At 37.2% G+C, this 26039-nt stretch overlaps 1 protein-coding gene across 2 annotated transcripts in view; it reads right to left on the minus strand.

Moving 5' to 3' along the window:
* Window positions 1-26039, minus strand: part of CELF2 (CUGBP Elav-like family member 2) — a 559898-nt gene that overhangs the window by 305809 nt on the left and 228050 nt on the right. For both annotated transcript variants that reach the window (XM_032985807.2, XM_032985805.2), the window contains one exon: window positions 7052-7087. Coding sequence is in view for 1 of the 2 variants with exons in the window: in XM_032985805.2 (XP_032841696.1) it covers window positions 7052-7087 (36 nt within the window). In the remaining variant the exon portion in view is untranslated. The remainder of the gene's footprint in view (window positions 1-7051; window positions 7088-26039) is intronic.

The following is a 26039-nucleotide window of genomic DNA, read 5'->3' on the forward strand; positions in this document are numbered from 1 at the left end:
AAAGGCTCATTTTTTGAGCAAACCCAAGAAATAACATTCCTGTGTCAGTCAAATGTTCTCTGCAGACTAATGTAAATTTAACTGAAACCAGTAAGATATTGCAGCATTATTAAGTAGAACAGATAATGAACCTAAATAACTGCTCCATCTTATTAGCGTAGCCCTCATACACTTTCCATTTTTCTGCAAGCCCTGCTGCTTAGCATTCATACTGCCTGATTTGAGACTAAAATTAGATTATAGGAATGCGTGCTTTTTACAAGAGGTCTTTTATTTGTTCCATAAAGTATTTAGCACACTTTAGGCACTGTATAAATATAAATAATCACGATCTTGGAATTCACCTTCAAGAATGGAAATTAAGAGATTTGAGTCCTTTAATTTCTGCTGCACATTATCCTCATTGGACAGGTTTGGATGGCAATGCTTTGTAAGACAAGTTAAAAAGATGCTTGGAAGTCTGGTAAAGGTGAATAACAAAAAAAAAAAAAAAAAAAAAAGGAATATATATCTAGTTTTACAATAGGGAATATAAATAAAAGCCCTAACAGACTTTTAAGATAAAAGTCTGCTGTCAAATTCATTAGTGTTTGTGAGAGACGCTAACAACTGCTGGTGAAAAATGGTTGTGGGTCCAAAACCCAGGTCACTGAGTAAAATCACTTACATTCATTTTAAGATTCAAAGGCTACATATAATTAGGAGCCATTTCAAGACTACGAGCCATGGTTTCCGAGGACTCTGCACTGTGAGAAGAGTTACTGCCTTCTGGGTCAGAGCCTTGTCAAGTCCAACTATCATTTTTGTCTGACTTTCCCCCCTCCTTCCCAGGGTCTAAATATAGGATTTGAGTACCAAATATTGAAAGTTTTTTTGAGGTTAAGCATTCCAATGTCCTCAAAACTCCAGTAAGCACTGGCTTACATCACTTGGCACTTTAACACTTATAAAACTCAGGCTGCTAGGACTCACCTTAAATTAAAGCTATCATCAGGTGAGACATCTAGTCTACACTTTTCCCAGGCTCCACTTTCAGGCAATGGAGAAAGAAAAACAATTCCCCAAGGTTACTCACCCTGTCCTGACACCTATTTCTCTCCATTTCTCCCCTGGGTCTTTAGACCAAAGACTTTTGTGATAGCTAAATTTAGGCAATGTGAATCCTGCTATTGGTATCTTTGTAATTTTTGAATACAAGTCATCAGTAAGCACATATGGATAATCACCTCTATGCTCCTTAGGCTTCTCTTAAGATTTTAAAAATATCTCCTTGGAAAGGGATCAGATTGAACATAGGTGTGTTTTAAGATTAACATTAGCTGTAAAAAAATATTTCAAAATGGATGTAAAACAACAAAAAACATGCCAACAGCTATTAGAAGGAAGAACTCCATGTCACATTTTAATGATATTGAAGCTTTACTTAGAAAAACCAAAAATCACAATAGTGAAGAGACAACTTGTGTATTATTTCCTCAGAAAAAAACAGATTCTCTTACAATAACATCAAACTCTTTACTATCCCAAATAATTACCATAATTTATATTACAGCACCTGAGAAAGACCAAACAACATCAGGGCATTCCTATACAGCACACAGAATGGCTAATAGGCAGACCTGCTTGCAGTACAGAAAAACAGCTCAAAGATTAGATGAAAGAAAATAGTGTTTAGAAATAAGCATCTGAAGCACAGAGAAAGGTCAAACATTAGATTTTTAAAATATTTTTAAGGGAGTGATTAGTTAAATTGAAGTCTCAATTTAAAATAATGATTTTCTTCAGAAAATAACAGGCATCCAAATTATGGAAAACTTGCTCTTTAAGATAGTTGACTTGAGAACATTTAAATATCGAGGGCTGGAATCTTTTTCTTTTCTTTTTAATGATGCGGTTTCAGAAAAGATACACAATGATATCATTTCCAAAGACTAACTCTGGTTAGCTGCATATAGTTTGACATTCAAGAGATTTTAATGTTATCAGCTACCACTGCCTGCCACCTGGGATGAGCAATATTTTCTTGACCTATTATTTATATAACTCTAAATGAAAGTGAGTTTTGAGAAGGGATTTGGAGTTGGAAAGCAGAACTCCATTAGAAGAGAGGGTCACGAATGGACTATGCCAAATCTCTGCTTTATTTAAGGGAGAATAAAACTTCAATAAATATTATATCAAGGTAAGGAAAATTCCATTGTAGATTGACAGAGGCTCAAGTATGGTGTAGGTGGATGGGTGTTCAAGCCTGACATGTCTGGCAAAGCAGCACCAGTGACATGAGAGGACATCCACAGTGTATGAAACACGAGGGGCAAAAGGTATAAGCTGGTTTTCTCAGAGTGAGAGAAATTACTTGTCAGAAGACCTGAAGTGGAAGGGAACCAGAAGAGCAAACACAAATTAACCCCAGCTCACACCATCCATGCAAAACCATTGAAGACAGCGACTGAGATGTCAAGTAGGTCTTTAGTCCATGCCCCTATTACTGTCAGGAAAAAATCCTTTTCATGTTATAGTAATTAAAATGCTCATAGGTGTTTGATTAACTCACTCTACAGAGACACATAGATTTTATAATTCATCCAAGCACTTACAAGTAGTTACTTGGGTTAGGCTGTCAATACAGAAATGATTCAAAACCTTGTGTACTTAGCTCCTTGGAAGACATATCACTCCCTAACACAATGGTATTAGAAAGACTGCTGACAGTTAGTGATCAAGAGATTTCATTTTGCTTGTCATATGGTGGGTTGTCAATTCTTCTTTTCCCTTTAGATAAATGCTTAGTTGCATTAGATTTAAATAATGGTGAAGTTGCAGGCTAACATTTTTCAAAAGTACTAAAGTGACTTCAGTACTTAAATTCTATTTTCAAAATGCTGTAGACATGTAAGAACATAAGTCTCTACAGTAAATGGAACTTAGAAAATATTAAAGAAATGTATGGAAATGTGAAGAATAAAACCCCAACTCTAGAGGTCTTAAAATTTGTACCCTACTTCAGACCACTGTTTTTAAATATATAAAGTTTGTTAATTATTACAATTCGAAGACAAGCTAAAGATTTAAATTTCCATTTTGAACATACTTGATTGTTTTCACATCAGTGTTTCCATGACATTGTGCTTTATTGCAGATTTCCTTCCACCTCTCTAAAAAGATTTTTAAATGACAGTTTTAAGATAGTCTTTCTCTCAAAATACAACTTTTCCTGAGTTATGCTCAAGAGTTAAGCAGGGGCTGCAAAGATCTTTTTTCTTATGAAAAATATCTATGTAAATTATTTTCTTGATTTTTTTTTTAACAGTAAATATGAAGAGTTTAGAGGAGGAAGTGACCGTTAAAACTTTACTCCCCCCCTCCCCAAGTGAAATGACAAGTTGAGTCACTACCTAAAAGTGTAACAGTAGTCCAGATTTTACTTCTATTATCATTACTAACCTAGTATTAAGCAAATAAATAATCCATGTGGTTAGTCTATATTTAAAATATTTGTTCTTCTTTAAATATAAAGTAACTTTCACAGAAACAAACAGAAGTGGCTAGAGACTGAAATAATCCCTTTGATATTGAAGCTGAGTATTTTCTCATTTAAGCTCCAAACATCATCTCTCTCATGCCCATAGGGCTTTGCACTGTGCTCGAGCACTCCACCTTGTTGATTTACTGCTCCCCTCGACTGCTTAGCTCAGATGCTGACCTACGAAAGGGTGGGTACAAGCTTAGGTATCACAAGATTTTAGGAGCTTATCTTCATTCATTAATTGTTCTGTATCATGTGTTTAAATGGTGAATTTCTCAAGTTAAGCTATATTTCTTCTAATACTTTTGGTTTGGTCTGTTGCTGCAGGTATGGCCTATGTAATGATGAGAGCAAACACAGTTTGAAATAGGACTGCCATAGCAGCTATAGAACATCTAAAAGGAAAAAAAAATAGGCCAGACCTTTATTAAATTTTAAAGTATGCCTTTGCTACACTCTTGTAAAGAACCAAATAGGGTATTCAAATCTCTAGAGATCACCAGCATAATTTCTTTATCATGTTCCATTTAAAATTTAATTATGTAGTCTACAACAAGAAGTATCTGAGTACTCTAAATAGGTCATGCAATGAACAACTTAATATTATTATAAAGTTTTCCTTATGAAGATCCATTCTTTGATGTGCTGTTGCACAGAGAAAGCTTTTCTTCCAAAAAAACAATATACATTCATAGATATAATAATGTCATTTAATATAAAATTTGTAAAGCTTCTTTATCATATTTTAAGTTTAAATTTTCAATTCCATCTCTAGGTTGAGCTTCCCAGAATCATCAGGAATAACTGGTAAATTAGTACTGACACAATATAATCATGCTGAATATTTTTATATCTTTCTACGGGCAAAGTTAATCTATTAGTTTTCCTTATAAATTATGTCCACCATCTCAGATTTTTGTACTTTTGCCTATCAGTGACACATATTCTTCAGTGGCAAGAAGTAAGGCAATTTCTTCTTCCTCCTAAATATAATCATTAGAGAACAATCTGCAGTATTTCAAGGAAAATGGCTATAGTAAAAGGTCACAGTTACCAAGACACTTTGTTATATCTACTTTTTAAAAAATGCATATATGTAACCTCTCTTGGTTACTATAGGAGAAGAGAAAATACTAAAAATATTCTCTTCTGTAACTTCTTACTATTTACAGGGCTTTCTGGGAACAAATCCCTAACTTCTCTTCCTTAATTCAACTACGTAATATTCAGAAGGGCTTTTTTAGAATTTTCTCTCACTTTTTTTTTTTTTTTTTTTTTTTTTGAGTAATAATGACAACAAAAAATTGGTGCCGCCAGTGCCTAAACCTTCCTGACAGTCAGACAGAATATTCTGAATACAGACACATCTGCTCACACTCACATCGCTTGCAGGAAAAACACTTTCACCAGGTTTACGGATACTTGGAAAGGATTTGATCAATCCTGTCCACAAATATATCCACGAGTCATGATTGCCCTGAAAAAAGGAATCATGCTTGCCTCACATAAGAGAGTTAAATTTCTAGCATTGCAGAGGGTTTTTTCTACCCATTGGACAAAATACAGCAAACACAGTGACTGTGGGAAAGCAGTTATTAGTTTCATCATTGCAAGGTTCAACACCTAAAATTTTATATGCTATAAAGTAGTTACCAGGTGAAGGTGGAAGAAGATGTGGTGTTGGTAGGGAAATTAGTCTGTTTCACTGCTATGAATTAATAATAGGAAAATAGTTCTCTTGAAGTTTGGAAGAAAAACAAAAAATATTAGATTAATACTTCACAACATAAGATTAAATCCCCAAGGAACTGTTTGTTTAGAGAAATGCAAAAACAGGTGAATCTCCAAGAAGGCTGGAGGACTAGCCAACCTGTGCACAGCTGTAAACATTTGTTTTGAATCAAGACAAGGTCATTGGTTTTCATATCTATAGCACAATTACAATGCCTTGTGCACATTGCTTGTATAATATGATTTTTACTTGCGACATCTTGTGCAGTTGAAATTAAAGCCTTGTGGTAATAATTCAAAAAGCACATTTAAGCAATCATTAATGGCAAGTATGAAACTGGATGTTTATTCAAGCACCTATATCTCTCATTTTTAATTTAAAGTGGAATTCATTTCTGCAGTAAAAGGACTTCATGTTTCCAGTATATTAGTCATATAAAACTTAACCAATTGGGGCATGCAGTCAAACTGGAAATATTTTAGCACTAAAACCAGTAGAACATACAGCTTAGCATTGTTATTGACATTCTTAATAAAGGAGACAGCTACTCTGTTAAATCTCTGTATATTTTTTTGTACTTATGAAGAATTATAATTCTTTTGTGAAGAATATGAATAGAATTTTTTACATGGCAGGTAGGCCTGATCATTGGTCAGCACTTTAAACGCTTGTCAAAATTTCAACAGCATCTTTGCTTACACAACTGACGATATAAAGTGATGGTAAATCATAAAAAGAAAGGTAGCGAATAAATGAACAACTGATATAAATAACAGGAGTTCGTACCTACAGAACAAAGTGATGTGTTAGAGGGGAAAAAACCACCACATACAGTGAAAATATACATTTTTACAGCTTATCAATACAGACAAGCCAACTAATATACACTACACACACCATAAAGCAAGGACATTTTTTCTCTGTCTTAGAAGAAGAAATACCTTGTACCTATTACCACGCTTAAAGAAAACTGACTTTCTTGTTGAAATATTCTTTTTACATTATCTATTATATGAACTACAGCACTGGTATTAATCAGAGGATAACAAACCCCCCAACACCATGACCCCATTGAAACCCCTGCACCTCAAAGAGCAAGACTGGTGGCAAAAGATGCAAGAGGACTGAGAGCACCATTTTTTTTTTGCTCACCACGATTCTCTGCTAAGTGACAGGTTACCACATCAGATTTTTTGTTTCCCTTCTCTCCTCCCTTTTCTCTAGCTGCATGATTACTGCATTTTATTGCGTCCTCTGATAATTTGTAGACAGGTCTCTTCAAAAACCTCTGTTGCAGCCTGGGAGTCTTGTCTAGTTCTATTGTTTTATAAAAAGCTTTTTCAGCATAGAGCAATTTGGTCTAAGCTGCTTTCCTGCTTTCCAATTGAAAATGCCTTAAGATCACAGTGTTTTTTCCTCCTACCTCCAAGTTTCCCTCCCCTCATCCCTCAGGTGAAATTTAAAGCAAAAGCCAAACCACCTGCAATGGGTATAATTGCACAGCTGGAAGAAAGCCACATCTGGGATTTTTCTCATCAGGTACACAACTGTGCTAAGCCTCAAAGCAACTTCAATGTCTCGCTTTAAGCTGTGTAGTTTTGGTTGTGCCAGTATTTCACAGTCATTTGTCTGTCCATGGCATGCAGTGTGTATTCTATTCTCTGTACCTCCTGTTCTCAGTATTCTGTCAGTTTTCCTTAGGAAAAGGATCATGTTCTGGCTCAAAAGGTCATGCTTCTTTCAGCACCTTCCAGACATTGATACACAGATGCAGCTTAGAGCAACTTGCTTACCTTGATAATGTTCCAGATAACTCTGTGGCAGTCTCTCTGAAAGACACAAAGTGAGGAAAAATTAGATTGTGTTTAAAGAGGCTATAAAATTTTAAAGACGCTTTTATTCTGCTTATATTTTATAGAAGTGCAGACACACACAGAGCTTTATACGCAAATGCATCATTTGCAGATGCGACGTCCACATGATCATATACACAGGAATGTGAAAAACAGATGAAGGAGTGTGATCTAAGAATTTCATCAGAATAAAGTTCTCAATGGTTCAATTACTCATTTTTTAGGCATAAAATTATCACTATTTCAAATGCCAGCACTGAATGATCCTACATAGCCAACATGTAGCACTGGGCCAATTTTTCAGTGGGAAAAGTTCCCTTTTTTCAGTACTGCTGCAAAAGAAAGACATTAGACAGATTTATAAGCATGTCGTGCACTGAAAAAAAATAACATGTTAATGGTAAAGCTTCTTATATTAGGTTTTAGGCAGTAGTTGTTTTCCAAATATGTATTTTTTTGATCCACTTGTTTGAGTCTGTTTTGTGGGTTTGCAATTTGTTTGAGAGAAACTGAGTGTGAGATAGTGAAAGTAGGCTAAAGTAACTGATATGTTACATTAGAGCACAAATAAATATGATATCATTACCTAAGTACACAATCCTTAAAATACATCCCAGATCTACCACCACTGTATGCTCCCCTCCACAGCACATTTGCTTAGACCTTATCTAAACACCAGGAAAACAGCTGGAAAGCTCCATTTCTCCTTTCTTTCCCATGTATAAGACCTTAAAAAAAAACAGGAAGGAGGCATAAAGGGGTTCCTACACTTGACCAGAGGTCCATCTCATTTCATACTTTGATTGTCCAGTTATGAAATCTCTGTCCTATGTTCAAGTTTACTGAATAAAAGGCAGCTAGTTAGTTCATACCCTATTTGCTTCAGCTGAGATCCAAACTGCAAAATTTCACCTCTATAGCTTTGAAGTTGCGGTATGGGCAATTCTCAACATAATACTCTCTTCTTGTTTACAGCTAAGGAACAGAAAACCCTTCCATCCACTTTTACATACAGGAGGGAAAAAATATCTTTTCTTTGAGGGAGTGATGGTGGTGGTGGTAAAAACAGGTCTCAATCTTCCTTGCTTTAACAGTTCTTGAAACCATGGATCTAGTGATCTCTAACTATGGAACCAAGGCTACATATTTATGTTGAGAGGGTATAAACCTAATAGATACAGATTGAACTCGAAAGCCTAATTCATTTAGGAATCCAAAATGGAAAGAAAGAAAAAAATAAATATTTTTGAAGGCTCTTGTAGATCTTTACGTTGTTCTGACGTCGCTTTTTTTGATGGGACAACTACAGATTTATTACAGTAAAAGCAAAATAATAAATAGCTCTTTAGTTCCAGACTCCCCATGCTTTTTGGCACTGTATGAATTATGAGCAGATACACTGGGTCTTTTTTATGTTTTGGTTTGCTTTGTTGTTTAATTTTGGTTGCTTTTTTTTTTTTTTTTTTTCGGTTTTGGTTTTTTTTTTTTTTTTTTTGGTTGGTTGGTTGTTTTTTTTTATTGAGCACCCCACAGTAACACCAAGTCTTTTTTGTTAATGCTTACACTGGCAATTGTAGGCTCCTTTAGAGTGCCAGAGAAGATAAAATGGTCACTATGAACATGCATGGCTTTGCATTTTCATTGAGCCTCTGTCTTCAAGCTATGCAGTTTGCTGGTCACAGAAGATTGCCTTAAACCTCCCAGTGTTTTGCTTCAAAAGGCACAGAGCAGAACTGTGTTCAGTGGTTGCACAGAGGAATAAGCAAAAAAGGAAAAAGAAGGCCCCCACCCTTTTCTTGCACACACCATTCAGCCACAGACCAGCAGATATTTCAGCCCTCTCAGAAGAACCAGTTCCCATCCCAGCAAAGCCAGACAGGTACATATTTAGCAGGTGCCCCTGATAAACAAAGTCCATGATATAAGTGACATTAAAGGTGAGAGTGAGGAACAAGAGGATATAAAATTAAATCAGAGTGGAGCAATACAGACTTGGTTTCTATGGGGTAATTTTGAACAGCTGTATATTTTAGATATTTATTTTCATTCAACTCCTGCATACTGGTATCATACCACCTTATTTTCCAAGCCCTACTCATAACTTGAACAGTCCAAAGAATTAGTATGATATTTTCTGTAAACTGTCAAAGAACTAGAACACTAAATGGTTCCAATAGTCCGGAAATTTTTCCCTTCCACCACTAATCACAGGAATCATTTCCTTTTATTGAAATGCTTTTATGGGGAAAGAACCTGGAATAAAAGGTCAAGCTGGGCAATTCTTAGTTTCTTCTTCTGAAGGAACTCCCTAGTCTTTAGTTACCTATTATCACTCTAATAACAGAACAGCATAAACCTTATTGCTTTAGGGCATGAGAGCACATTTTATAAAATAGCAGTTGCTCATTCAGCTTAAATAGACAACCAGGCAAATTGCAGGTGGGTATTGCAGGAAGCATCAAGAAGCAGAAAAGGCGAGATTTAAAAGAGGATGTTAGACTGGAAACACACTGTCAACTTCTGAGCAGAGCAGCGAGTGATTGGTGCCTCTAAATTTCTCAAGATTTTAATTTTTGTTAAACAACCTTCTCTACAAGAGGTACTGGCCTTATGAAAACCATTCTTAAATAGTCAATACAGTGGTAAAAAACCCGAATGTGATCAGAATGCTAAACAAAAGCACTGCAGGCCTTTAGCATACACATTTTTAATGTAATTAATTGTTGCCAGTTTCACATTTGGTCAGATCAAATTCCAATTAAAAAAAAAAATATGTAAGGTAACGATTTTTGAAATACAGATCAAACTCAAATAAAACTCTAAAACTCACAAGTAAAAGATGAGATGTCTGATTACTTTCCAACTATTCAAAGATTTCACTGTTTCTCATCAACTCAGTAAACATTTAAACCATATAAAAAAAATAAAACCTCTTTAGATTATTGAACTAAAATTATTATTTTCCTAGAAAACAAACACAATTATCCCTGCAATCTCACTGAAAATAAATGAGGCATGGACTGCTGAAGATGGTTAATGTCCACTGTAAGTGTCCTATAAATATCAGGAATTGAAACACTGCTCTATAAATATATTTCATGGGAGTTTAAAAGAGAAAATCTTATGGAGCAAATTACTCATCAAGGAAACCCTTAAAGTTTATTTAAAGATAATGGATACTCATTCTGCAGTATTTCAAGAAACTGAAGCTAGACTTATACAACCTAGTACTCCCAAATGACACATACAATAAATACAACTCAGAATTTACTGTATCTACAGGGAAAAAAAAATCTTGAATAAAAAGAAGAGAAGGATAATACTCAGAGGGAAAATGAATATAAGACCACGTATTTTCACATCGTGCCTACGATATGAAAGGATGACCTTGAAAAGAGTGAGGATGGAAACCTAAATGTTTCATCAGGACTTCCCCAAATTCCACTGAAATCAGTACCAAAGCAAATGGGATAAGCTAATGCATAACAATTCTAAGGACAGAAAAGGACAAGGCTAAAGACCCTGGAAAACCTGTTAGGTGGAGGGTGAACTTCCAAAATGTAACTGCAGCATTTCTAGGAAGGTCATTTACAATTTCCTAACATTTTGTGATCAGCTGTGCAGGATGGATCTGGGGCAGTGTGGTCCATACATATGGAAGATGAAGGTGTTGTTGAAGCAAGAGAGTGATGGATGGGAGGTCTGCACCCCAAAACACTACTCCATCACATGTGGTCTTCCAAAAAATCAAATTGCAGGTTTAAAAATTGTTCACTGGACCTGTGAGGAGCTTTGACCTACTGAAGAGTCTCTGCACCCTCCAGAGAGGGCTACATATCTATTCTCAAAACCCAGAGAAAGCCGGTATAGGGAAACCAAGCACCACACACACAAGTTTTGTCATTTTCCTCTACAGGCTGAGAAATCCTTCTCGTAGGATCGGAGTAGGATGTGTACCAAAGCAGAAAAGTATAAATATTTTAGTCAAAACCTTATAGTGAAGTGGAAGTGGGAAGATCTGCATAAAGAACAGCAAACAGACTTTACTGCCTATTAGTTTTGTTTAAAAAAAGTTGTTCAGGAAAACTCTTCGGAATATTTGGAAAGTGTTGTGTTTGTATTAAATGTTTTGTTCACTGAGAAATCATATGGTGCTCTTCTCTCAGAGGCTGACTGTCAGCTGTTGTTACCCACCTACTTGCAGGGTTTGGCACAGCACAGCTCTGAGGTTTAACTGTGCAGCTCTTTTGTCTGGTTTAATACTCTACTCTGTGCTTCTGCAGAGATGTAAACTGAGGCACAAGAGACAGGGCAGGGGTTTAAAGGGCAACTGAGGTAATCTTGTGTGTATTCTGCTAGATGCATGCCAGGAAAATTTGAAAGTACTGAGTTCAAACCATGTGAGTCAAGACTATGCTTAAAAACGTTTCTTGGTTTTTTTTTTTTTTTTGTTTTTTGTTTTTTTTTTTTCTGCAGGATCATGACCCCTAGTGATTTGGAAAGCCTTAGGTCTCCATCGAGAATAATTTTTTGTTGTGAAAAAGAAAGCATATGGATTCAAGCTAAGCAATCTGTTGGGGTGCTGGGGAAGATGCAAAAAGAAAGGCAGCAACACATTCCTCCAATCGTGTCAACGTTCTTCCTTTTTCCATCTCACACTTTGTGGAGAGGATAAATCCTGCCTACAGCACACAAGGCAATTGAGGATAAGGACATAAGGATAAGGGCAAAGCTGAAGAAGGGATCTGTATGGTGTGCTATTAAGAAAACAGTACAAATACAAGCAGAAAAGCCCTCAATATGCAGAATATGGGAGTCTTGAGACTTGTGAAGCGTCCAAACCCCTAGGCCATGGTTATAGTCTTTGGGTCCAGCAGTCATCATTTTAACCAGGAGGGTTAGAAAGTCCTGTCTTCGCCAGGACAAGTGACCACAGCCCATTTGGTTCCCCAGGACATGTAGCAGTAGTTAGTTCAATTATGCTCATTTTCCATGAAGCACAAAAAAATCCCCCAAAGGTTAAGCTGATATTTTTGGTTTGGGTGAAACTTTCAACCCTTTACTAAACAGAGTCCTATACAGGGAATAAGCATTAATCATACCAGAATGGATATATTTGTGAACAGAAATATGTACAAGTTGAAGAGAAATAAGGTATTTAAGAGGATCACTTGAAAAGTTATATATTTTTCCAGAAATATTGACTGTGGGCATAACTGGATATGCTGAGCGTGTTGATAAGGTGTGTGTAACAAATTGCAATAATGTTGATCACTAGGAAGTTCTACCTTGAAATATTTCCATATATTGCATAACCATGAAGTTGTTCTTTGTTTTGCCCCACAGGCAAATCAGGCTTGCCAGAACAAACATCACACCTGATGCTTTCGACTGCTCTTTCCTGGCTCTGCCTACAGGCAGACAGGGATCATGCACTGTACCACCAACTCTGCGCTACAGTCAGCAACATAAGAAAATCAGGGTGGAGAGGGGTCCAAAACATACTGTTGAGCAACACCTCTCAGCTAGTGTTGATGGCTCCTGTGACTACCAGCTCAAACGGATATGTCCCATTAATTTCCATGGCTTTTAACCAGATCATCAATAAACAGCTTTTTAAATTATGGGAGTCCATGCTTACACACAGGCTCACTGCTACTGCACAGACAGGCATCAGTGATGTGGCAAAAAAAAAGACAGCTACTAATTGTCAGTACAAAGCAGAACTAAAGAAAAGTTTACAAAGGGATATGAAACATTTTCCACTTAAAGCAGGGGAGAACAGCTGAAGAGGGAGATTAAATTACCTCTAAAAGGAAGGTTGTATCAAGAGGAATATAATTACTTAGTTGAAATTTCACCATGACTTGGGAGTCAATGCCTCTACTCTTATAGAAAAGTGCCATGGGATTTTTAATGACCACAAATGGTCAGGACATTGATTTCACATTTCAGCTGAAAAATGGCACCTCCAAAGACACATTGTTGTCTCTGCTCTGCCTAAAATCACATGGGGGACTACATCTGAGTTGACTTGGAAGAATTAATAGTGTGTATTGAAATAGCATTTTGAGACACAAGATATTTCACTGATCTTAAATTGGATAGTTTCTCAGCTTTGTTAGAGTGCAGCAAAATAAACAAGCTACATTTGGATATAACCAGGGGTTTAAATTTTGAATTCAGTTTTGCTATGACTAATTTGATGGATTTCACAGAAGGTTTTGTTTTCTCTATATCACATATATGCTTTTAACATATCTTTTTTTTCTTAGAATTTTTCCTTATGATGAGTAAAGATCAAAATGGTAGAAACAATTTAATCTTAAACAGTTATTAAAAAAAAAATAAATCAAGATTTCAAACTGGTACTTCTGTAAGTATTTTATCTTTCACACAGTAAGCAGCAAATAAATACATTGCAGTTTTAAAACTTCACACAGAGCTTAGCTACCTAACAAGAATCATACATTTGCAGCAGAAATACTGCATAAACAGTCTCTGAATGTGCTATTTAAGTACAAGCTAAATACTCTTTTTTTAGGAAGTGATGTAACAAGTTCATATGTAAAAATCTATTTCTATACAAGCTGACATTCTGCAAGATTATCTGACTGAAATAAAGGACATGAGCAAACATGCTTGTTGTTTTCTCCCATGATTATTTGAAAAAGCTGCATTTTTCACTAGTCTAAATTTGCTGTTTCTGAACTTTTCACTCCTCCTTAGGTAAGGAGGAAAGAAATCTCTGTGTATTCAGTGATAAGTGCCTGCCACCAAAACAGTGTAAGTCCAGTGTATATCCAGTACACAAATAATACCCCAAATAAAACATGGCTTCATCACTGTGACTTTTATATATTTCATAAGTTTCAATTTACCATGCCCCCCCCCCCCATACCCCAACATCTTTGAAGACAGCAATATTATAACTTACAAGTTAAAGCATAATTCAGGCCAAATCCTCAGTCCTTGCAATTTACCTACAAATCCCCAGCTAAGATCTTAGTCTCTTGTCTAAGTACCCACCAAGAATGTCAGATGAAAGCTCCTCTCTCTTACATCTTCTGCTCTGGTATTAAAGAGCAAGATAAAAATGATTAGGTGGAAGAAACACAGCAGTGTGTCCATTTTATAGATTGGTAATGGGGGCAAGAATAAGATGCAATTTAGCCAGGGTCATCAGGGAGAAATGCCAGGGCATAGAGAAGAAATGAAGAAAGATCCCAACTTCAGTGCTTTGCTCCAAGGTCAGACCCTGCCATCGTGGATGTGCAGATACGGATGTCGCAGCACAGGGACTGCTGTTGCCATGTGTTTTCTCAAGGAAGTGCTGCATTTTGAATGTTAATGACTCAGAAATGAAGGAAGGAAGCACCATGGGTACTGAATTTGGTGCTCTGGGGCACAGCAAGCCGCAGGAAGAACCTGTAGGAGAATCCACTGTGGTACCAACTCCTACATCCTCACCCTGTTAGTACAGAGAAAGAAAGAGGTGATACACAAGCTCCTGCCTCAGGGAGCTGTATGAGCTCCGTGGGAGGCAAACACCCTCTGTCTCTCTCTGAATGAGAAGAAAGATCATCCAAATCAGATCAGATGTTCTTCCACATATGCTTGTTAAACCTATTGTATCCTCCCTGGGTAGAAAATTTTGCACACTTGGTATTTGACTGACCTGTAGCTCATGCTACTATTTCCATTGGTTGCAGTGTTATACTTTACCGCCATCTCTTCTTCACTGTACAAAGGAAAGGAGGGGAATCATGCCTGAAATCTCAGCAGTAATTTGAGGTCAAACTCAGTTGTACAAATATAGAACTGAAGAAGAACTCTGAGCCATGTATTAATTCTACAGAAGAATCATAGAATAATAGAATCGTTTGGGTTGGAAGGAACCTTAAAGACTTTTAAGACTGCTGTGGACAGGGACACCTCTGACTAGACCAGGCTGCTCAAAGCCCTGTCCAACCTAGCCTTGAACCCTTCCAGGGAGGGGGCAGCCACAGCTGCTCTGGGCACCCTGTGCCAGTGCCTCACCACCCTCACAGTAAAGAATTTCTTCATTATATTTCATCTAAATCTACCCTTTTTCAGTTTAATACCCTTACTTCTTGTCCTATCACTACACTCCCTGATAAAGAGACCCTTTCCATCTTTCGTGTAGCCTCCTTTAAATACTGGAAGGCCGTTATAAGGTTTCCCTGAAGCATTCTTTTTCTCTAGGCTAAACAACCCCAAGAAGTAATATAATCACAAGGATACATAAGATATATGAAGAAAGACACAGAAATTATTCAAGTACTATAGATGGTGATGACCTATATTCTTTCCTTAGTTTCTAGGATGCTGTACGGGGCTGCAGTAAATATCTTCTGATATTTAAGACTTTGTCATATTTGTATAGAGTGTGGGGAGCAGTTATAAAAGATGCTTGTGTAGATGGTACATATGATGTAGCAGCTGTTAGTTGGGTCAGATGTTGATGTCTTCAGTGATGAATGCCAAAAAGAAAAAGCTATCCTAACAACTGTTTTCCATTGAATGCCCACACCTCACTCTTCCCCCCTGCCTCCAATTTCACATGCTAACAGTTCAAAACTTTTACATTCCCTGGAGTTGGATGTTTTCACTAATGCAATCTTTAAGCTTCTCAAAAAATGTGGAGGTTTTATTTAAAATTATTTCAGAGAAGTAACTCTTGATTCTCCACCAAGAAATGTCAAACTTGGAAATGGTATCTCATCCTGGTCTCAAAATACTTCACTGAAGCAGAACAACTTGGATACTTCAGCTATTATGTATTCAGATACTTATTCATTTCCTTATGCAATGCAGACCAGAGACATGCATTTGGGAATCGCTGAAGTTTTGTGAAGCTGAGGGAGTTCTGGAACAAAGTGAGATGCTAAAATACAGGCACCTTAGAAGAACTAACATTAGTTAGGGAGTGGATGACCTTGCTTGCTCAGTTCAATATGCAAACAACTTGTTTTCTACAGGAACTGCATTGGCAGTTACCATGGGAAAAAAGACCCCCAAATCAACAAACCTCCTGGAAACCCCACACATTTCCAGGCTTTGGGGTTTTTTTTATTTGCAGTTTTGAGAGTAGTGAACTCTCACTGTATTTTTCCACTTAGAAGGCAACAAATATCCGAAATCTCACAAGGTCAGCTCTTACTGAAGTGTCGTGCAGTAGGAGGGATGCTGGGCATGGCCACATGCTGTACCACAGCCAGATGCAAACTCCTCTACACTCCCAGGTATGGAAACAGAAACCAGCTTTGATAAACGATGCAACTACCCCAACCCAGTTCTGAGGAAGCATCTGAAGACTTTGGAAAAGCCTGCTTTTCTTTATCAGAGGTTTCATCAGATGGACACAGGAACTACTGAAAACAGCTCATCTCTACCTGGAACACCAGTGTGCCAACATCTCCTTCAGACATCTGCCCATATTGTCTAATTCACCTGCTGGAATATTTACTGCGTTTCTCTCTACTGGTTAGTCAAGGATAAAGTTGTTGCTTGGCTCCTTTCTGTCCTGACATCTCCTTGTTATCCAAAAACCAACAATGTCAGGTTGCAACATGGGATGGAATAGGAAAAATGCAGAAAGGACTCTGAACAAGCCTGGCAGCCAGCAGTCTGTATCCCATTAGCTGCAGTTCAAAACAGTCCTTATATTATTTCCATAAATACTGCAATATCTTCTGGAGTATCTCAGTGAAAACCACAACAGATGTTGAATGTTATTATTTCTTCATTCTTGTTCATTTGTTGTTCATATGTTATTTTTTGTCTCTTGCCACCTGCTCATCCACAAATCAGAAGTGTTTAAAAAATACAGTCAAGCTCTGTGATTACTGGTCCCTCTATCACTGCCCCAAATTAATGGGACAGGAGAATAAAGGAAATAAAGATCTGATTCACTGTCTTATTGCTGACCTTAAAAGGATGGGTTGATTTTTGACAGCCCTAAGCAGAGAGAATAAATCTGCTGAGCTAGCCACCTCAGGAAGTTGAAGTACACAAGTACCACCGTTCTCTAACGAGTTCATTAATGTTACTGAACAATATATTGATGGTGGTGTGAAATTATTACATAAAGTGTTTTAAGGTGTAAGTTACCAGTGATATAAATCTACAAGTAAGTCCTTTTCTCCCCAACCACATCCAAACCAAAAGATGTTAAGAGAGTTCTTTAATGGCAGAAACTATTAAGCTATAATATATAGCAGGTACATCTATTAATCATCAGACCATTTATGTTCTGTAATTCTACCACAGTTAAATAACATGGACTACTAAGTACCTGAATCAGCTATTAGCAAGCATTCCTGCTCATTAAAACTCACTTATTTAGACTTTCGCAATGGTAAATGTAACCAGCCCTGGAGGAGTGTCACAGTGCTTGGAAATGGCACATTAAGCTTCATTTACCCGACTACACTCCCAGGCAGAGGGGGAAGGGAAAAATACAGTGATGGTCCATAACGGAGCTCGGAAGCTTTTTGAAGCTGCATTAAGAAAATGACAAATCTTACAAAGAGAGCCATAAAGCTTTCTCAAGTACAACAGTTCTGCAAGGAGCTATTTATCATAGTTTGTTGAAAAGACTCCTACGTTTAATACTATTGGACTGTGAGAGCTGATTATTAAATGTAATTACAGAAGTAGCACAGAAATAATAATTTATTACAGAGCATAAGCAACACTGTATTAACAAAGAAGAGTGGGGAACATGTTCAGCGTTTGGAATAGTATCATTAGCTTTTCTGGGAACATACACAAATGTATACACATTTAATTCCACATTAGCTTCTACTAACCAGAATTATCCTTCAAGAATTTCTGATCATGGTCAATGCATCCACCTATACTTAGAGTGAGAAAACAGTAGCCCAAGTGGATTGCTATTTGCGTTTCAGCTTTTATTCCTTTTCTACTTAACACAGATTTATTAAAAAACACCCACAGCCTGCTGTCAAGAAATATTGCTCATATTTGCTTATTAGCAGCTCTGCAATAGATACATTTTTGCTACAGTGCTGCCATTTGAAGTAAACACTTTATTTATAATATGCTGGTTATCAGAAGATTCTCCATGCAGTAAACCTTTTGAAAAAACAAGTTTTGATTTCTTATTGCTACCTGCAAGAACGAGTTTAACTTCTATTATACATGAATTTTTGTATGCTTGCTTGTGTATCTAGCCATCCATTTTACCTTTTATTTTTGCCGTGAGTGATTTCACCCAATTTCTTGATGCTGCTTCTTACTTTCAGAAATCTGCCACTCCTCATGCATCATTATCCTTCTTGGTGAAATCACTTTTTAAAAAGCACATGGTTCTTTTGTAAAGCCTTCTCTACTGCTTTGGGGTAGGCATACACGCTTTTCACAAACTACAAAGCTGAACAAACTTAGAAGTACAGCTCCATACAACTGGGGCTATAGTTCCTGGTAGCAAGCAGAGCAAAAAAACAACCCTATCCCAGCAGTCTAAAAGATCCCTTATGATCCCCAGTTTAGGCTGAATCAACTCTGCTGCTGGTCCAAGATTGAAACATTTTGCAAAACTATATTTTGGAAGGAAGGCGTTCAGTGACAGATGGATTTTATTTATTTTTGGGTAAAAGGAACAGCTTAAACCAGGTTGGGAACATTGGAGATGATCCTGGCACATCAAGACAAAGAGTGAATGCATCTGAAGTATTCAAGAGATGCAGAAATTATCGTCACAAGAACGTGTACATGTTCATCAATAATACAGTGCACACTGACCCTTCACTCTTTCAGCAATGATCTGTTTTGCAGTAGGAAATATAACAAGTAGTTTTGAAGCTCAACAGCCCCCTTTAAGCATCTGCATTCCTTTAGTTCACTATGTAACAACAGCTTAATGCTTTACAGGCAAAATTGCACTCAAAAACAGGAGCTGCGTGCACACAGCTAAAAAAGTTAGACTGTAAATCAGGTGCAAAGAGAAGAAATCAAAGTCTACCTTTAGGCATTCACATTCCCAGATTTTGTTCAAAGCAGCATTTTCACGTGGGCTAAAGACTCATGGGTTACATTTTCAAGGGGTTTAAATCTAAAAAAACTGTGGATAGATTGCTAACAAAGATTTTCAAACATGCTAAAAATCCTTGGGAGCTTGGTGCTGATTATACTGAGATGCTCAGAAAAAATCCTGCTAGCCATCTATCTGCATCAGTTGATACACAAGGGCATTTGAAAAAATCTCTCCTGGTCACATCACATCACTGGTGTAAAAGAAAACAAGTTTTCCTTTTGAAGGTTTTTGACTCATTTGGAACAGATAAATCACTGCAGCAGCACTACCAAGTGACAATTATCTTGCCAGAATAGCCATAAAAATAAAATAAAATCAACATGGATGGAATCCAAAGTAGGAGACCTAAATTATACATAACTGTATTCATAAAACTATACCTCTGCTCAAAGTTGCTCTGTACACTACACATATGCCAGGATCTCTTAATCTGCCGCTGATGTGCTGCATATTGCGGTCGTGTGCAATTACAGTTAGCTATAATTAAGAACAATTACAGCTTTTATTTCTCCACTTGTTCTTTAAAAAGCACAGTTGTAATAAAACTTTTTTCCCCGCTCTTTTTTTTTTTTTTTTTTTTAAAGGTGAATATAATTATACATCCCTATAACATCTCCAATAATTAGTTTGACTCAAGTTTCTTCTGGAACAATTTTCATTTTAACTGTCAGATCTGTCATCTATAGTCAATAGAACACATTGTAAAAAAAATTCTATAATTAACCTTTTTTCACCCCATAAATCTGCAATAGAACTTGAAGAAATTGAAGAATTCATTGCTCAAACATTTAAAGGCCAAATTCAACTAACACCCCTTCCCCAGCCATACCTTCTTAATCACACTGAAACATTATTATTGTTATTATTATTATTATAGCAAACTATAACAATAATAAATTAAAGCTGGGTATAAAAGGTATTTGGCATCTCTCTATATTTTATAGGTTACTTTCCATCCCTATTCTCATAAAATAACCTCCCTACTGTATCTTTGTTTAGAATCTACCCATGATTACTAACCATGTAGACTGCAGGGAAAAGTAATTAAGTTTAATAGAAGCCACCCTCATTTTTGAAGCTGCCCTCAATTTAAGCCATAGAAAGAGAGTAATTAAATTTAATGTGTGCCACAGCTTTTAAATGAAGATATGGCATGTAAAATTCTCTCACTCTGTAATGCATCTTTTCTGAACACTGCAAAATAAGTGTTGTGATGCAAAAAGATAACAAACTACAATCACCAAGTCATGTTAAGTTTTCTTTTTCTACTGGTCATTTCTTCCAAAAGGTGAGGCCTTTATATAGTTTAAGAACAGCATAATCTAAATCATGGGAATTGGGAAGCCTGAAGTAGGATCACTGAACTGTTTCCTTATCCATCCTTTGCCCACATTATCTGTTTTGATTAAGTTTAGAGGAAGCTTTTGTGACAGGATCCATCTTTTGCGTGTTTTTAACAGATGTAACAAGTTTCTGACTACAGCCAGAAATCTCTATAGCACAGGCATTGCCTGCCAAGAGGAGTCTCCCCCACTGTAGCTGAACTAGAATCAGGGACTATTGAAATACGTTTCAAGACACAACCACAGACCTCCCGTGTATGTCTTCAGTCTTCTTTGAGTCATCAGTAGAAAAACCAGTGAAATTAACCAGGCTCAGTTATTTTCTCAAGCAATAGTCTTACTATTTTTACACAGAAATACAAATTGCAAACAAGGTCTAATGAAAATGTTTCACTCTTGCAAAGATGAACTTAATAAATGAGGAGCTCTGAGACAGAAAGAGAGGCATTTTCCTTTTCTACCTTTGTAGGCTCTCTATGTATGTATAAATAAATATTTCCCTGCACAGAATCACAGAAGTTTCATCAACTGATTTAAAATAAATCGGGAATTTGGAGTCTTGAATTACTTTCTAAAAGGGAAGAGGACTGCCACGTTTTGTTTAGAAGAAGGTAGTCCAAGATACTAAACTTATAATTGGTTCACGGAAGTGCTCACAAGCAGCCTCTTCTCCTGAAAACACATTTGTGCCTACTATTAGGGCTGAACAAAACTTCCGTGCTGGAACCAAGACCAGACTTGAAACAAGAAAACCTGGGACAGAATTTCAAAGGCCTTTTAGTTCAGAGGCTCCCCCCCCCAAAAAAAAAAACCAGTGAAAAAATTAGAAAGAAAGAAAGAAATATTAAAAACAAACAAACAAACAAACAAAAAAGTAGAGAGAGAATAAATAGATCATTTATTTCAATTTTAGACCTCACCACAAACTTGCCATGTACTTCCCCAAGAAAGGTGTTGAATACTCCAGTTTAAGAGCATAGAGAACTGATGCCCATATTCCTGGTGCACACCCTACATTACAGGAATCTGTATGTACAGCAACAAACGAGATCCACACACATCTGGCTTCCATTTCTTTACAAAATTATCAGAAGTCAATATCCATAATAGTAAACAAGAGGCAGCCAGATTTCCACGTCTGGCTGTCTCCTTGATGAAGCCTACAATCTTATATCCATCAGTTCAGGGACTGTTCAATAGGCAGATCCACACTTCGAAACTTGAAGCCACTGCTAATATAAATTGTAAGCAATTTGGGAAAGAGACTGCATTTGTAGTTATTTTTAGCTTCATGAAAGAAAGAAAATATTTGTTTATAGATATAATGACAAAAAAGTTGGACTTTTTTGGTTTTAAAGTAGCAAAATAGGGACAAAATTGCTCTTTAAATTCTAATTTTTACTCAATTATATTTTAAAGTAATCCAACCAGATGCTGGAACTAAAGCGACATGATTTTGCTATATTTATAACTAAGCTGCAAAACATTTCAACATTTACAAAGGGAAGAAATCTCTCTGCTGATGCCAGAAAAATAATCTCAAATGCCATTGCACATGATGGCTCTTAATAGTTGGCACAAGGAGAGGAGAAACGTCTCTATAACAACAGTATCAAGGAAACTTGCATTGCAGATATCACATCATTACAACAAGGGGATAAAATAAAAGATCTGTGGAACGTGTTAACATGAGGACATAACATTAACATCCACCTATTCCCACATACTGAGAATGGATGTAAACCAAGGCAAGCTGTGGTCTCTTTCCTCCTCACTCCTAATCCAAAATCCTTCTTCCCATCCAAACCACCCATTGTTCATGCCTTCTGCTTCCTCTGAGGAAGCAGTATCCTTTTCTCACATATTTCCCAATCAATACTTTGGCTTTTCTGCTGTTGGCTACCAAGAAGATGATTCCCACCTTTCCCTAATACACCCTCATGCTTTCCATCAGGGGCTTCAACAGAAACATGGGTTGTGCACTGGCTGACCAGAAGCTTAAGGGAAAAAATTAAACCAACACAAAATAAAATCTACAGATGCCTCTCCCCTCAGTTCCTAGCTGCAGCTATTGCTAGGCTTACAATACAACCTTCATCCCTCATCTCATCCTCTCTTTGGAGGCTGTGGGTCTTGTAGGGTCCTGTTGCAACTGCCAAGTGCTCCAAGTGTTGGTGGGATGCAATTCAGCCTGCGATGCTGGAGCAGCAAGGCTTCCCCAGGGCACTGGCATACGCCACTCAATTGGTTAAAAATTGAAACAGAGCAAACGGGAAATTTTTGAGCAAATGTTTCAAGATTATGGAGCACACGTTACAGCTGTAACCACCCACAGTTCCCTCCTACAGAACAGAAACACTGAAAGCAGAAACCATTCACTGCAGAAGTTGAAAAATAACAAAAAAATACAGCAGTAAGTATGAAATTAAAGCCTATGGGTATTTCCTGCGAGAACTTCTGCAAAGAAAGAGGGGAAGTTTGCAGGACAGAATGGAATAGGAAAACACAGCCTTGGTTTACACGTCTATGAGAAATGCCCAGACTGGTGCACAGGCTTGCACTCGTTACTTGGGCTCATCACTCAATTCTCACTCATGAAGAAAATTATATTTTACAGTAAAAAGGTGCAATAGTGGGTGGGATGGGAAGGACAGACTCTTCTTTCTGTTATTAAAAATAACTACACTAGACAAAAACCCCAGATAACCTAAGTTAAAAATTTTTCCTAGTGTCTGAGGACATCAGAGAAAAGAGCAAGAATTTAATGTGCCATTCAGCAGGGAAAAGGGCTGAGCATTCTGAAATGCTCTTGAAAAAGGAAAAGAAAAAAAAAGATAAAATAAAAGCAAAACTACATGCTTTTCACCATGGAACTGATTTTTTGTGTTCACTACTTGCAGTGATCATTCAGCTTTATGGATCAAAAAAATCCTACTGATACCAATGTGCGTGGTCAATCAGCAGGATATTCTGTTTCAAATGCAAGATCTGAAGTTGTTCCTTTGATTTTTTTTTTTTTTTTCAAAAGTGTGACAGAATTTTCCACTTCTCCTAGTGCCAATCATGTTCAGGTAAATTTTACAGCTTCTGCAAGTGTAAATTAAAGACAATTATAACCTGGCTAACCCACCTCATCATTAAAATGCCTGGCACAACTCATTTGCCCATGGAGTGGAGATTTGCAGCTATCACAACCACTTGAATAGGGAAATACTCATCTTTAGATGCTATGGGTGTACTGATTGCTCTTATCAAAGAAGGCAAAAGTAGAGGTGTCTATCTAGGAAGGAGTACTGCAGTAAAGGTGGAAGAACATATGGTCTTGTTAGTCAATAATATTATTTGGGCAAACAGCTTTCAGTAGCATTGTAATGCAGGTGTGTTTAGGAAGACTGAGGATTCGTCTTTCAGGTACCAGCTGCTTGGAGCGACCACCTCAACTGCACGAAGAAAAAAGTAGGACCAGAGGATGAAAGTGTTAAGGGTCTTAATACATACACCTTAGGGGGTACTGCATTTCAAGCTAGTATTAGGGACTCACTATGTATGAAATCCAACTTATGTCATCACACCTCCATGACAGGTGGAAATTGGGTGCAACTACAAGAGCTGTAAACAAATCAACGCTAAAGAGAAAAATACTGAAAAGAATAAAAATAGCCATCAGCAGAAGTCCGTTAAAAGCAGTCTCAAATGCAGAAAACAGAAACCTCCAACCCTCCTGTCCACAGTAGAGGTATCTACAACAGTTTATTATTTCCAGCTGGGGAGCCCGTATTAGTGAGAACTCCCTCTAGTTGCATTATATTATATATATATTTATTATATTCTCTTTGAACCAGTAGCAACTTTTTTCTTGCATTTACAGACAACTCAGAGCACAGCTAGGGCTTTGAGGTGATGCCATAAGTGTTTCAACAGGGAAAAAAACCCAGGAATGTTTCAATACAATGAACAATTTCTGTATTGAAGTTTTACCCCCTTTAAAATCATTGCTTGTTTAGGTTTAAAACTTTATAGTAGAGACAAAAAGAGTTTTCTCAACAAGGCTGAGATATCAATATTTTCCCTCAGCTGAATCCCTTGAGAAGGAGGGTTACAGGAGCAGCTCTGCCATCCCACTGAGAGGTGCAAAGCTTTCTTGAATATTCCCAGTTTATGAAGCCATGGGCAAGGCTTTTGAAACACAGAGTGTGTGGGAGGCGTGGAATGGACTGGCATATTTAGGCAACTGGGACATATCAGATGGATGAGTTGTAACCACCTGAAATCCTTATAAAAGCCCTGATATTCAAGGGTTGGCCACATTCACTTATATTTGTGGACGAGATAGCCATCAGTGAAATTCAAGCCAAAAGACAAATCCCACAAACAAACCCCCACTTTTTCACTGAAACATGACCTTTTCATTTTACAAAATGTGTGTCAACTTAAATCTTGTCAGCCTGACCCCAATCTGTCCTATTCCCAGAATCTATGGAGCTCTTTGCAGAAACCGTTCCCACCCCAGGCTACGATCTTGTCAGATCTCACAAGCGAAATGGGGCCAGGTCTGGCCAGGACTGTGGGAGACACATCCAAGGGAACCCCAGATGCTTCAGGAAGTTCTTGGTGGTGACTCTCACAAGTAACACTCCTTGAGTTAACACCAAATCCACACCCTGCAGTGACACTAAGGCTGTTAGGCTCTGAAAAGCTTTGTATGTTAAATAGGAAGGACTAGAAATTAGAAACACTTTTATAAACTCCAGGGACATTTCCCCACATGCACCGCAAAGATAGTTACATTATCATCTGTCAGCTATTTAAGTTATTTCCTTATACTCCAATACTATCAACATGCATGATATTTTGCCCATCTTAAAAAAAAAGACAGACAAAACCCAGCAAGCCAACTGATGTTCTTTTTTTTTTTCCCTTCCACTGTTGAGGTTTATCTCCATACTTCCACATCTTTTCCTGGCAGAAGTGTAGTGGCCCTTCCTTATTTCACTGCCAGTAATGTGTCTTTTTAAATTCTTCTATTATTAAATTTCTTCTTGTCTGGTTTAATCCCAGTATTCTGTTCTCAGTTACCTCCTCTTGCTTTGCACTCCCCAGTTACATCATCTTCCTCTGCCCCAGCTTGCTTTATTCTGGCAATGCTGAACTGTCTGTATACCCTTGTCTCTAGAGATAGTCTCCTATCTCACCTCCCCTACTATCAATCAATAAAATTCAAACACAAGTATTTTATCAATTACACAAAATTTTTTAGTACATCAGGCCTGTTTCATAAAGGCAAATTTTCCCCCAAGCCACACAGAGTAGTGAAACTGGAATATACATAACAACCTAGTACACCATTACCAATATATTGCAATATTCACCTATAGACATCTGCCACTTAAATTACTTCTTACTACACTCATGTTCATGTCTACGTGCCACAGATTGCTTAGATACAAATTATCTTGACCTAGACTACACCTTCCCTCCTATTTAACAAGTGACAAACACAAAA

This window comes from Tyto alba, unplaced genomic scaffold (assembly GCF_018691265.1).
Source record: "Tyto alba isolate M040663 unplaced genomic scaffold, T.alba_DEE_v4.0 Super-Scaffold_2, whole genome shotgun sequence".
NCBI classification, from domain to species: Eukaryota; Metazoa; Chordata; class Aves; order Strigiformes; family Tytonidae; genus Tyto; species Tyto alba.